The sequence below is a fragment of the Halyomorpha halys genome, unplaced genomic scaffold (genome assembly GCF_000696795.3).
Source record: "Halyomorpha halys isolate HHAL.00 unplaced genomic scaffold, Hhal_1.1 Scaffold1083.1, whole genome shotgun sequence".
In the NCBI taxonomy this organism is placed as follows: domain Eukaryota; kingdom Metazoa; phylum Arthropoda; class Insecta; order Hemiptera; family Pentatomidae; genus Halyomorpha; species Halyomorpha halys.
In genome coordinates, this window is record NW_027113377.1 from 225,804 (window position 1) to 240,812 (window position 15,009).

The following is a 15,009-nucleotide window of genomic DNA, read 5'->3' on the forward strand; positions in this document are numbered from 1 at the left end:
TGCTCACAATCTTATAGTTATAACATTTAACATGGTAAAACATTTAACACAACATCATGAATACCCCTTGTGAGCAGCATTATTTAAAGTCATACTAAATGCAGAAGAGCTCCTAGCGGATTTTTTGAGCAACTTGTTTTATAACTTTTCCTTCCAAAACTTCATGTTATCGTTTACTCCAAAGTTTTCATTTAAGTAATTTATTACAACATATTTAAGTTAAGTGAAAAGTAGGAGTTGTTTAAAGTCATGTTAAATGCATAACAGCTCCTAATTGCTCACCATTGTATCAATGCGCACTTGGCGCCTTCAACATTGCACATACAGTGTACAACTGGAATAAAACCTTAAAATACCCCTGGTAGAAAAAAGGATGCAAAACCTCAACTTACATATTTTCATGTACCTATTTTCATTTTTAATGAAGGGTACGAAAAAAAATAATAACTGGCGGTTTTTCTGAGCAATTTGTTTTATAACCTTTCCTTCCAAAACTTCGTATTATTGTTTACTTCTAAGTTTTGATTAAAGTAATTTATTACAACATGCCTCAATTGAAAGAAAAGTGAAAGTTGTGGAAGCTTGGCCCCTTAGTGTCTTGTTGATCTTTTAACTTGTGAGGATGAGAAACAAGATGAGCTAATTGACAACTGTCATTACATTATTATTATTATTCTCATACACTGTTTTATTAGTTATAAAAACAATACTAACGCAATCAAAACACAAACTACGAGCAAGTAATGTGTATAATACTACATTGCTTGTTCCTACGACAACAAACCAAATGGTGAAGAGCTTAGCTGGTCTGTTATGTGACGTCATTCTCCATTTAACAGACCTAGTAACAGACTACTGAAAGGTTGGTCACCCTTGTTATAAAGAATGAAGAAGTGGATAAAGGTTATAGATATATTCCTAAAAAAGAAATATAATAATTTATGTTTTATTTTTATTTCCTTATGACATGACACTTTAAAAAAAAATTGTTTCTTCTCTATTCGACAGGTTTTGCAACAGATGGGGTCAAGAATGTAAGGATAAGCTTCGACGAAGAGCCTGCCAGCTGGTATTCATATAGAAGAACAATAATTGTGCAAATAACTGTGATGTTTTATTAACTAAGTGTGGACATCAAACCTGTTAACGGACGTTGAAGAAGAATACTTAATCGAATCAATTTTGCTGTTCAATTTTTTATTTTTACATTTTAAAATAACCCTTTTTTTACCTAAGATAATAAGATCTGTGCTATAAAATAAGCTATTCGTTAACTGTGATTCTATTCTCATAACTCATTTATATGACTTTCTAAAAAAATAAATTACCAAAAAAAAAATCTTTTTACTGCACTAGTTTGTTATTTGTATACATATTTATAAAATATGTACGATATAAAATGAAATCAGGTTAAACCTTTGCTTTTTTTTATTTAGATTTTTTGATAAATATATATATTAAAAAAAAAAAATATTTCGTTATATTGGTGTTGTGAACGCCGAGCCCACTTGAGCTGATGTTAGCATCAGAGGTGCTAATGCTGCGTTATCTTCCTTTTGGATAAATTTAATTTTTTTTTTTTTTTTTAAATCTTAAATTAAATATTATTGTTATATCCATTCAAGTTCCTCCTTAGAATAATGACAATATTGTTTGTTTTTAATTTGGACATATTGGATGAATTTCCTCTGCCTATTATAAAAAAACTCAAAAGACTTCCTTGATTGTTATTTATTGTCTATTTATGCTGTTTGAACTATGTTATTATTATTTTTTGTTTTAAAATAAAATTAATGAACCGTCTAACTTTCTTGTATGTTTTCTAGACCTGTCACTAATATTTTTTTTTGTATTTTCAAACATATAGTTTATATGTATTGTATATATAATTTTTTTTTTTTAGAGCATTTTGACATTTGTTTTATTTAATTTTAATTTTTTTGTAATGTAGCATTCTTAGTTAGTTAATTTTCATTAAGTGGTCTCTTTTAGATTATTTAGTTATAGTTACTATTATTTTTAATAAAATGAATTTTTATTTGTCTTAAACTTTTTTTTTTCAATATTTATTTTTTTAAAAACCTGCTTAACCTATTTTAAGGGTAAATGTTTAATATTATATATAGATTATTGACCATACGTAAATTTGAAGAAAATGGTCCAAGTTATAATAAAAAAAAATTTCAACTATTAATTGATTATGGACGTTACTCAATAAGGGTATACATGATTTTTAGTTTAACATATTAAAGTGTGTTAAATGGAGAAATATTTTGGTATGTTAAAGCGATAGAATATTTAACAGGTTGAGTGTTAACTGGAGAAAGATGTCACACAACTAGCTGAGCTTGACATCATTCTGCTTGTTTGTAATTTGAATAATTTAGCTGCTTTTGGTTTGTTTTTTTTTTACGGTTTTAAAACTATAGTAAAGTAATGGATAAAAAAAAATAATGAAATTTTGGTATGTTTTGGAAGGAAGGATTACAATGTTGCTGAGAAAATCCTCTTAGAGCTCCTCTGCATCTGAAATATGACTTGGACTTTCAAACAGCTTTTTAACAAGAACAGTTTATTTAAAATATTAAAAAGAAATCACTATACACATGTGTATTTCTTTTCATATGATACCACAGATATTTATTGCTTTGGGGAGCATTCCTGAAGCAGAACATACAGGATCCTGTGGGACTACTTTTGAAACCCTGGAAACACACCCCTACTACTCAATTCTAGATTAAGGCATAGTAGTACAAGAGCCCAAGAGGAGAAAAAAGGCAGTTAGTTATCTCACCCCAATTTTTGATTACTTTAATGAAAACTATGTATAATTACTAGTCAAAATTGATGAGTGTGCCATGTATAGATAGAGGGAATAAAAAATGGCGGCTGTTTCAAAACGATTAAAAAAAATTAATTTTTCATTCAGAGCTCTATATCTTAAAAACTAGCTACAACATAAGAAAACCTAAGAGAATGTCATTTAAAGATGAGCATATTTACTAAAAATATGAGCCCTAATAGAGCTATTTACGTTTAATAGTTCTCGAGATATAGCTTTTTAAAAGCAATATTTCATAAAAATGTTGTATGGAACGTACTGGAAGATAAAGTAGTTAGTGAATTTTATTTAAAAAATTTATATCTCAAAAACCATTTGACGTACAGATGTCTATTACCACTAAAATTAAAGCTAGTTTAATGAGCTATAAAGTAGTTTATGATGATTATCTTCGTAGGAGTAATAGTTTTCATGAAATTTGCTAATAAAAATTGATTTATAGTTTTTCGGACAAATTTTTATTTGCCAAATTTATATTCATATGTGAATATCATAAAAACTACTACCCCTACGAAGATAAGTGTCATAAACTACTTTATAGTAAGTTAAATTGCCTTTATTTTGAGTTTTGGACATATGTACGTCTTATGGATCTAGAAATATTTTTTCAAAAATTCAACATTTTATACCAACAACTAGAAATTAACATTTTGTGAGATTATTTTGTCAAATATCATAAAAACTACTACTCCTACAAAGATAAACATCATTAACTATTTTATAGTAAATTTAACTAGCTTTAATTTGAGCGCTGGCAGACATCTGTACGTTAAATGGTTTCTGAAATGAATTTTTTTTTAAATCAAACCTATTGTCCGAACAACTATAAATCAATTTATTTTAGCAAATATCATGAAAACTACTATTCCTACGAAGGAAAAGGTCAGGAACTTCTTTATAGTACATTAAGGTAGCTTTAATTTGAGTGCTAATAGACATCTGTACGTCACATTGTTACTGAGATATAGAATTCTCAAAATAAATTAACTAACTACTAATCTTTCAGTAGATTTTTAAGAAATTTAGCTTTTTAAAAAACTATATCTCGAGAACTATTGGACGTAAATAGCACTTTTAACGCTAATATTTCAACAAATTTACTCGTCTTTAAATAATGTACTCTTACGTTTTCTAGTGTTGGTAGTTTTTAAGACATAGAGCTCCGAATGAAAAATTAGTGTTTTTTAAGGTTATGAAACAGCCGCCATTTTTATTCTCCCTACCTATACTTGGCAGTCTCATTAATTTTGACTATTAATTATACATAGTTTTCATTAAAGTAATCAAAATTGTGGTGAGATAACTGCCTCTTTTTCTTCCCGGCTCTTGTACTATTAGATTTATATTACAACATGACAATACAGCAAGTAAGAAAATGAATTGAATTTATGTTGTTGAATTATTGTTGTGTGTTATGCATAATATGGAATTTGTTGTAGTGAATTGTAGAGTGCCTGATGATGGAGCGATGGCCCCGAAACATAGTAATGGATAAATTAAAGAAAGTTATTATGGAAGAATCTTTCACTTCACCTCATTAGAAATTAAGAAGATAAGAAGTAATAAGGGCTTTTTCCTTGAAAACGAAAAAATAAAGTACTTCTAATATGCCAATTATAGAGCTAATAAAATAGATCTATTTCCCGCATCTTCATTTTAGAACCACAGTAACTGCAAGAATTCAATTATGAACTATTAAAGTTATTGAAACTTAGCTCTAAAAAATGTAACCTCAAATTAAAGTTTAAAAAAAATTAGCGAGGACAAATGATATCTGAGTATATTACTGCCCCTATCATTTATCATTGGAACACCGTCAATTATTTCACACACACTGTCAGCTGTCTCGTCATATACGTAATACGTATATGCAAATTATATAGTTTTAAAACGGAAATGTGGGTTATACAGAATCCCCTGTATAAAACATAGGGTAATTATTATGATCGCATCTGGAATGATTGCCTCTTGTTAGCTATTAGAATTTCATAATGTTTTTTAATGAAAAAAAAAATCACGTCACTTCACCCCAATTTTTAAAGAAAATTGTATACAATTAAGAGTCAAAATTGACGATTATCTGTAATGGTTGTAGAAAATAAAAAATGGTGGCTGCTTTCAAACCGCTGCAAAAAATCATTTTTCGAATCACTACAGACCTGGTCCATAAGAAACTAGTTGGAACGGTGCCTCTACAACAGTGCTACCGATTCCATCAACCGAAAAATACCCGCTACTTTACTCACTCTTGGAGAATCGTTATAGCTGTAGCTCTATGATTGATACAGTCATGATTGTTCTGTCACTTTAGCTGATAGTACAATGAAGCAACTGTCACGTTAACTATCACATCTATCCCTCTTGACAGTGAACGATCATACAGTTTCACTAATTGTGACAAATGTCGCTGCCACTACCACGGTGTAACTTGATAGTTATAGTCATGAGAGTTTACTGTCGCGACAGTATTGACTAACTGGGTCTGACGTGATAGTTGAGAGTACAAGTAATGTCTGTAGACTAACAGTCGCATTAACAGCAGCGTTTAACTGTCATATTTATACCTCTTGACAGTCTACTGCCACAACATATAAACCTTACCAAATGTAATGACGATAGGTAGAAAAACCTCATTCTTATGTATTTTAACTTGAAATTAATTCGATTCAAAGTTTATTTTCACCTCATCAACAGTTATGGTGTTGGACGGTAACTCGAAGAAAAAATTGTATCAGCCCTGGCCCCAAAGATAATCCACCCCGGACCCCAAAAATGATTTCACTCTAGGGCTCAAGTATATACCCGACCCGAGCCCTAAAAACAAATCGGCCAAAAGCCCCAAAATTATATTCATTCCATAAATCAATCCCGGACCGCAAAAAGTAATAACGCCATGGGTCCCAAATTGTCTAGGTACGCCCATTTCCTAAAATTCAATATCTAAGGAAATATAATAACTTATTTGAAATAGAAAAAGTCTCTAATGATTAACTTAAAAAAATGGTTGAAGATCTAATGCGACACTGCACTAGCACACCTATCTATAACGTAAAGTCATTTTATCCGAAATACCCGAATACCCAAAAATTACCCGCTAAGGTGAAAAATACCCAAAAATCAGGTAAATACCTGCAAATCAACAGCACTGCTCTACACGTTTGCCAAACAATGGCAAATTCGCACAAGCGTATGGATAGGTATAATAAAAACAGGAATACCGTAAATAGGACTTTTTTAAACACATGATACATGTGACATGAATAATAATGATTATAACATTAACTATGACAAAAATCCCTCCTTTTGTGCTTGACTGAGTCTGGATGTGCCAGGAGTTGATTAGATATCACTGTCTCCCATCAGGCATCCTTATAAAAGAGTATCGAGAATTCCCTTCAAGAAGTTCCACTTCTTCAATGAATGATTTATTCATTATTCATTCAGTATTTAATAACCAATAGGATGTTATCGCTCCATTACATTCTTAAAATCAGAATATAATGTTTAGTATTTCGAATGGCTGTGCAGATTCGATGAGTCGCCCTCGTTGGTTCTCGAATCGAGGTTTAATTTGAACGCACACCTTACATGACGGTCATGTCGTTTTTCATCGTGCTTTATTTCTTCTATGGAGAACGGTAAGTTTTTATTCCAAACCCAATGATACAGTATTGTCTCTTCACGGTGGCATGCATCTTCGAGCAAAAATGTTTGTTTAGTTATGTTCCCTCCAATGGAAGAACATATCCTACAAAGAGCATCCGCTGCTTAGTTCTCATTACCTGGACAATTCCAAAATTATAACTAGAGAACTCTAATCGCCATTTCATGATGTTTTTATTCTTATCGTGGAATATGAAGGAGTCAGATTTCTGATCCGTAACCAGAAGGAAACGTTTACCCAGAAGATAGTGCCCCACTATTATAAAGTTTTAACTTTAGCTCAGGATTCTTTTTCTATGCGTGTGTTTTTGAGATTTTGACAAAGAAATTAGAAAAAGAACGCGATTGGACGGTAATTTTGTGAGAAATCTATTAGCGAAATCTGATGCATATGTTTCTACAGTTAAAGTATCAGAATGATGGATAAATAAAGAGTTGAATTTTTAATATACTGTTTTATTCCTTTAAAAACGTCAACAGGTCCATTGTTCAATGGAAATCCGCTTCGCATAAGACCCAAGAAACTTGCAATTTTTGGAATGAATTAAGCGTGTGTGTAAACATCCCATGAATCTTGCGCATAGAACTATAATTTACTGGTATGGGTAGATTTCTTAAAGGTTCAAACTGGTCTGGATCTGGTGAATTGATCTGTGACTAACCACATAACCTAAAAAGTGAATAGTTGTTTTAGAAAAGAGCATTTATCTAGGTTTAGTGTCAGACGGTTAATGAGCTATAATAAGAATTATTAGCCACCTCGTTTACTATATCCTCTACTTGTTGTAAGGAGGAGCGTCTAAATTAAACTATTCCCATTCTTTTCTTGTGGTTTTCTGAACTACCAATGCCTGGGTCCCCCATGGAGACCTGCTCTCTTCAATAATGCCTTTTTATAATAATTTTTATATTTTATACTGGATAAAGATGAAGAGTCGAGCTTAAAGTCGCGCCAGGATGTTGTTGCAACTGGCATACAATCTGGGTAAGGTGATTGAAGAGCATAAGTGCCTCTAAATTAGCAGTGGTCAGACTCAATACTATGATCGGGGCCTTTCTACCACAAAATTTTATCTCTAAACTTGAAAGACATTTGAAGATGTCATGACAAATTATGATATCGGGTAAAGTTACACTGCACTGCTTAGTAATGGATTTAGAGAATGATGTTGAAGCAATACCAGCTCCAATTTAGATGGCCTTGAAGCTATTTGATGTCACCTGGTAAATCTTTCATTGATAAAGCAAGATGAGCCTGTGCATCGAGGTTATTGTATTTGACCTGCACGTCAGCTTTGGAAAGACAAGAGGGCATTGATGCAACACTATTAAATAATTTGACTTTCTCGGTTGTTTTCTTGTATTTAGCCTACAATCATTTTGAAAATCTCCTTTTTTCCCACAATATCTGCGCTCTGTACTTTTTGCTGGACAGACGATCCGATTATGCTTTAGAGCTCCGTAGAAGTAGCACATCGTAGAAGTCACTGCCAACGCGTCCTCAGACTCGCTCCTTAGCCTTTTATCACTTCAAGGTGATGAACTAAACTAACTCCATCGAATAAGTGAACATAATAACATGAAAGCATTTGAACAAAATATACAAACTATAGGGAAAAAAAAGAATTTAACTAAACATATATAAACTACATGATGAAAATTAATATTAAACAAAAAATAAAGAAAATGTCTTAATATCACCATGGATGTTGGATGGGGCCCCTGGGTAAGTTGTTTACTTCCTCGTCCACCCGCCTTGTCCTCGTGGAGAATGAGTCGACTTTGATTAGAGTCCGACCGTGCCTTAGCGAAAATGAGTAAGCTGACGAAAATGACCGGATTGCTCGCTACTAAGACTAAGTAGTTTGAAGAAACGCGTCAGACGATGTGTGTGCACACAATGAGACTCATAAGTGTATTGTTTTTTTTCACACTATAAAAAAAACGAAAGAGTACATTTCTTTTAACGTGATAAAAAACCATATATTCTATATATATATATTTTTTTTAAATATTTATTAATTGTTATTTACTACTGTACATTACAATACATTTAGTAAATCTTATCTAAGTTAAATTGGAGTGTTACAGGCGTGTAGAGAAACTACCCTTGGTAGCACTGGTTTTGGTTGTTACATTGGTAGCACTCTAATGACATTTTACATTAGCTGGTCTCGTGGCCATCTTCTTTTCAGGCGCCTCAGAGGATTGTCAGAAATGGAAGAGGATGCAAGATTAGAAACTACGGGGTTTGAGTGGTTAGAGAGTATATAATGGAAGGAGTGATATCTGGTTCGGGCTAGATCGGTTACATAGGGAACATTAAGGTTTTTATTTATGATTTTATTTGTGACAAAGTAAAGAGCATTGAGGATTTTACGAAGGATTTTGGATTGTAAGGATTAAATACGAGAGGAATTCGAAAGTTTAGTGGAGCTCCATAGCTTAACTCCGTACGTCCAGATTGGCCTTATTACAGTCATGTAGATCAGTTTTTTGTAATGTGTTGGAAGTTTAGACCGTTTGTCTAGTAAGTGCTGTAATAGTCGAAATCGACATGCAGTTTCCTGTTTTTTCAGTCTTGTGTGAGGATTCTAGGTTAATCATTTGTCCAAATATAGTCCAAGGTAGCGGATCTGTTCGACAGGGGTAAGAATAACATCATGGGCAGTGTAGTGTGTACAGACAACTGTAGGGCAGTCAGTAGGTTTACGACTAAGGGTAAAGGTGATTTGATGGGATTCATTGGAATTTATCTTAATCCTCCAATTACAACACCATTCTTCGAGGGCTGCGATATGGGACTGGAGATTTTGGGATACGATTCTATAATTGAGTGTAAAACATATTTTGGCCGCAACACAAGCCATTCTACTTAGGCAAAAATGCGAAAGGTGTACGAGGCCAACTCCTCTCTTTCTAATTAAAAGAGAGCAGAGTATTCCACCTCCCTGAATTGGATAGTTGATTTGGTCATGTTTAGAGGCATACAATCCTTGGAGGAAGGAGTACAATGGATGAGATAAGTTGTCAGGCTAAGTGAAGTCAAGAAGGTAAGTTTATAGTCTCCAAAGGCATGTATTAACCGGAGTGGGGATCATCCTACAAGATAATAGGGTTTTAGTCGACAGTAATTCAAATATTTATTTCGTATGATAATGTGTAATTTCCATTATAGCATGAAAGAAAATGTGTAATTGGTTGTATCATTGTATTACATTCTGGACATAGAATTGTTTTTTCTTGTATCTACGCTATTTTTTTTCTTATACCATTTTATACTTTCTACCGTTAAATGATAATTTTATTTAGACAAATCATCAATCTTGAATTTTTGTTATTAATATTGGATCTGGTAATTATTTTATTTATATAAATTTGGTAGCGACGGTTATAGAGTTATCTGAGAAAAATAATGATTGGTGATTAAATCTTTTATTCACTTAAAAGATTCAAAGTAAGTTGTTTCTTCAAAAAATGAGTTGGAAGTCAGCAAGTTCATTTACTCATAATCGCACTTCGCATTGGCAAGTTTATATAGTTTTGTTTCGTTAATAAAGTAAAAATGTATACTACTATAGGATTCAAATTTGGAGCCGAATACGTCTTCGAAACTGTTTAGCAGCCTAATATTTGTATAATCGTTTTCTCATCATAAACTATAATTTATTTATTTTTATCAAATCCTTAGTCAATATTTTTTAAAACGGTAATATATTTTGGAGTCCTTAATATTTACTTTGAAATGTGTCTGTATGATAGAACAAAGAAATAAGCTTTCATTGGAGTTTCATTGGTATGAACCAAATTATTATAGATATATTATTCAATTCTCTTCATATTTACGATTAAATGAAGGGTTTTACAGATAATTACATTAATATGGGAAATCTCCATTGAAGTTAAATAACCCTCCGTGGGTGTTATTCCCCCTCTTAGACTTCATCTTCACTTAGTAGGAGAGTACGGTTATGACACCTCTTTGGGTAAAGCCCTTTGGTCGTAATCACTTATACCAATACCAAGCGTTGATTAGTGTACTCCATTTTCTGGTGCTTTATCATTAGTTGTTTGTTAAGTGTATTAATTTTTTGTGGAAAATAAACATCATCGAAATGAGTGGCTGTCGATGTAATGAAACGAGAGAGAAAAAAAGGTGTGCACAAGAAAATATTGAAATTATTAATGAACTACGAATTTCAGATACAAATCCAAATTCTGTTGTGGAAAAGGACTTGAGCCCCAATGTTTCAACCAGGCTATATGAAACTAGAGAATTAAAGGAAGTAGAGGAACTTTTGAAGAGTAGTGGAGGTATAAGCCAGATTAATGTACAGGATGTAAAACCACTGCAGCTTGCTGTGGCTCAGGGTACAAGCTTTGAATTGGTCAAATGGTTAATTGAACATGGATCAGATGTTAATATGTGTTTTGGTTTTAGGCGGACACCTTTCCATTTAGCTTTGAAGAGAGGGAAGAATGCTGTTGAAGAGGTATGCAGTATATTACTCCTTTTTCTAGCTAATTTATGTGCTTATAGAGATGAATATTTCTCCACCAGTAATCGTATGCCATTTTACAGAAGGAAATGGATTAATAGGACTAATATAGTCTTAATTAAATCCTTGATAAGACTAACACTTTTGTATGGATACAGTAAGAGTTATGTAAATGAAATCAAAATAGTATTATTAAATGAAAAGTGTTCTGGCCATGAGATAGGTCGGTTTACCAGAACATGTATTTACGAGGTCCAACGTTTAAGAAGAGAAAAGATTGGAAGAAACATGGTTCTCTATGATGTGACTTCAGAACCTGAAGAGTTACCATTAGGACCAGTGAAACCTCATATACATTTTCCTCTAAACTATAAAATATATCATGATATAATTGAAAGAAGAGTTAATAGATATATGAGGAGAATTGTTTTATTTAGGGTTCTACGAGATACTAATATGATAATTGTGTCAGAGTCATCAAATAAACAAATCTGTGTAGTCAGTGATTGCTTAGTTATGATTTGTGAGTATCTTGTCAATAATGATGTTAATAATTTTTTGAAGGCTTTATTTGATGAACATACACTATATCAAAGACTTGAATCATTAGATATTTAAATATAATAAATATCTAATCTAATATAATAAATATATGTATGTATTTATTATACAATTATTTATTTTTTATTTTAAGTATTTTAGATTTTATTATTTTTTTGCCATTTTATTTATTTTTTTTACACGGGTTTTTTTACAATTCTTTCAAAATTTGTAAATATATATATAAACATTGATAGTTCCTTCTTGTTACCTATTTTATATATTATCCTAGACTAGATTTTTCTTTTATATCATGTGATAATGTTGTTCCAGTAGCAAATTTATTAAATTATGTAATTAGTTGTTCTTCTAATTCTTTATGTGTTTATTTATCGGTGGTTCAGTTTCAACCATATTTATGATTTCCCCAGTAATTATCTGTAGGGTGTTAAGACTGATTATTAAAAATATATTGTTTAGACTGATTATTAACAAGTGTTCAATGTTAAGACTGATTGTTAACAATGTATTGTGATCCTAATGTAATGAACAATATATTGTGATCCTAATGTAATTAACAATGTATTGTGATCCTAATGTAATTGTGATTTTTTAATGTATAAAAAATATTTTTTTTTAAATATAAATATTTGATACTTTTATACATTTTAATTTAATAGTAAACCTTTCATTTCTGAAATATTTAAGTTAAGATTGGGAGGACTGTGAAGGTAATGATGACATTTTAGCATTACATGGTTGAAGAAAAAGAAGGCAATGGCACTCAGTAGTAATGATTGAGTGATGTTATTACTAAACTGAACAAGCAGAATATTACTTTTAAAATATTTTTAATTTACTAGAGGAACAATTGGGTAGGGTTGAAAACAACCTCTGTGGTCTGATACTTCTTAAGTTTTTATTTAATAATTAAAGTTCTTTTCCTCTTGGGTTGTAAATTATTGATCTGTCAATTTATGCAACAAATAAAATTTAATAATTAATAATTATGAGAGATAGTTGAACGTGGATGATAAATGAGGAGAAGATGGTTGGGGGTGCGGTCAATGAAAATTTCATTGACCGCACCCCCAACCATCTTCTCCTCATTAATAATTAATAGTGTTGATTGAGTCAATTAATTACAAAAAGTTATTTACGTTTGATATAAGCCCATTGTATGGTGGTAAAATTGAACAGTCTGTTCAATATTCCTCTTATATGAGAGAAATTATGTACTGGTTGAAATCTTTCTATAAAAGAGAATGTTAGCAAATAAAATTTGTGGAAATTCCTTTATATGGATGATAAACTCATTCCTTATTAAATATCACCTCCAGTGGTTCGAGGGGTAATATGATAGATATGATGTGTGGTGAGGCAAATAAGAAAACATATATTTTGTTTTAAGTGGTAGTGTAGGTAGTGGTAAATAAGATCATGGATTTATGGGATGGGAAAAAACCAAAGTTATGGGAATATCCCTGTTTTGTATCTCACTACACAAAAAATTAACCAATATAAAACGGGACTGAGTATAACTGAGTATTTATAGTTCAGTGAAGTTATGTTGTAATATGTGGTAAGTTACTCGCTCCAATTGCTGTGTTGTCGAATATGATTTGCGAAAAACCGAATTGATGGATCAGGAATAATTTATTTTCCTTTTAATATGTCCTGTAATCGCGTATAAAGCAATTTTCCAAAAATCTTGGAACAGACTGGGTGTAAACTTATTATAGCCTGTACGATGAAGGGTTGCTTATGTCTTTGTCTTGTTTTTTAATCATGGTTACATGAGAATATTTCCACTGTAATGAGAATTTCGTAGCCCTGAGTACAGAATTGAAGATTGTCGTCAATAACCGTAGAGCCTTTTCTGGCATTTGCTGTTGTCCTGGGGATTTTCTTTTCAGTGTCTTATTTTTTGTGCTACTTCTTTTGGAGTGAATAAAATTGAGGGAGTATCAGTTGTAGTGGTATCTTTAATTCATGATTTACAAAGGAGTCAAGTTCTGTGTTTGTTTTCTCTGGATGTGGTATAAATTCGGAAGAACGTTGGTCGGTACACAGGATTTTTCCTCGTCCAACCAAGTCCAAGAACCATCCTCATTTCTAAGAGATGCTGACATTTCACGATGTTTTTGTAGTTTCTTTATGTGCTTTCATAAACTTCCATCGTCTGTCGAGAGGCATTTAATGTAATCGTCGAAGTTTGAGGGTTAAATTTAGCAATTTTTCGTTTAAGTTTGCTAAATTTCTGCCATTTCTTACGGTCTCTTCCCTTAGCTCTGAGTAGATCCCTACTATACTGCGGATAGCTTGATTAATACTTTTTTTTTTTGTATGTTTAGTAGTAATCTGACTAAGATAATAACGTTGTATTGAGCTGTAAATTAATAAGAATTAGATAATCGCTTATTTGTTAATATGACTATAATTATACGGTTGTCTTGCGCTGTAAATAATAGTCCAGGGGTGCACTAAAAGTTTGGTTCAAAACCAGATATAACCAATAAACGCCATCCATAATACATGGACTCTTTATACTTACCAGTTCACGACTTTAAAACAGAATAGATTGAGGAACTAAAACGATATTCCGAATTTCTACATAATCTCCTAAAATCCGGCACATCCCATTAATAAAAAACCGTTTCGGGTAGAAATATATATGTTAACAAGGAATACATCGTTTCAGTTTATGAGTTTCCTAACTTCTGCTCCTTCCTACTTCTGAAGCAAGTTATGAAACTCTTCAACAGTATAAGAAATAGACCTTGAACTCATTCCCTCTGTCACCAATTCAACAGAAAGCCTGAAACACCACCACATGTCCTGAGGAAATGTCCCATCAACCCACCACAGGGTAAAAAATGAGAGTTAATGAAGTTTCTTAAAGAAAGAAATTTTGATGTAATATACAGCATAGATATGGTGGGTTCCACATGATACCATAATATTCTCTTGAGACAGGAAAGTCAGTAGAATATGGGGAGATGTCCTTGACCAGGCAAATGAAGTGGAAAGAGAAAAAAAGAAAACTTATGATAAATACATTCCTTTCCTTATGGAAATATTCAGTGAGGCCTCTAAAAACCTTCAATATGAGATGAATCTGGTTAAGATGTCTTAGAACTGAACATAGTACAACTAGGAGGTTTATAGAGGAACTCTTAGGTCGAGATCCTAGACAACATACCTGGCAGAAAATATAATTCTTGACTCCCTTGGAATCATCCACCATCACAGGTAACAGATGAGGATAGGTATCATCTAGAGGAAGGATTGCATTTATCATTTTTAATATTTATTACTCTTTATGGACATTTATTTCCGTTCATATCAATTAATTTTATCCATTACATTTCATATTTATAACTTTTGTAAAAAATATTAATTTTGTACGAGAAGATGGTTGGATGCGGTCAAAATAAAACACAAATAAGTTGAAGTAACTTATTT

At 31.9% G+C, this 15,009-nt stretch overlaps 1 protein-coding gene across 1 annotated transcript in view; it reads left to right on the forward strand.

Moving 5' to 3' along the window:
- The window catches only part of inc (BTB/POZ domain-containing protein inc), a 13,863-nt gene extending 12,635 nt beyond the window's left edge, over positions 1 to 1,228 (forward strand). The window contains exon 5 of the mRNA XM_014432581.2: positions 1,009 to 1,228. Coding sequence (XP_014288067.1) covers positions 1,009 to 1,038 — 30 coding nt within the window. The 3' untranslated portion in view covers positions 1,039 to 1,228. The remainder of the gene's footprint in view (positions 1 to 1,008) is intronic.
- The last annotated feature ends 13,781 nt before the right edge of the window (positions 1,229 to 15,009 follow it).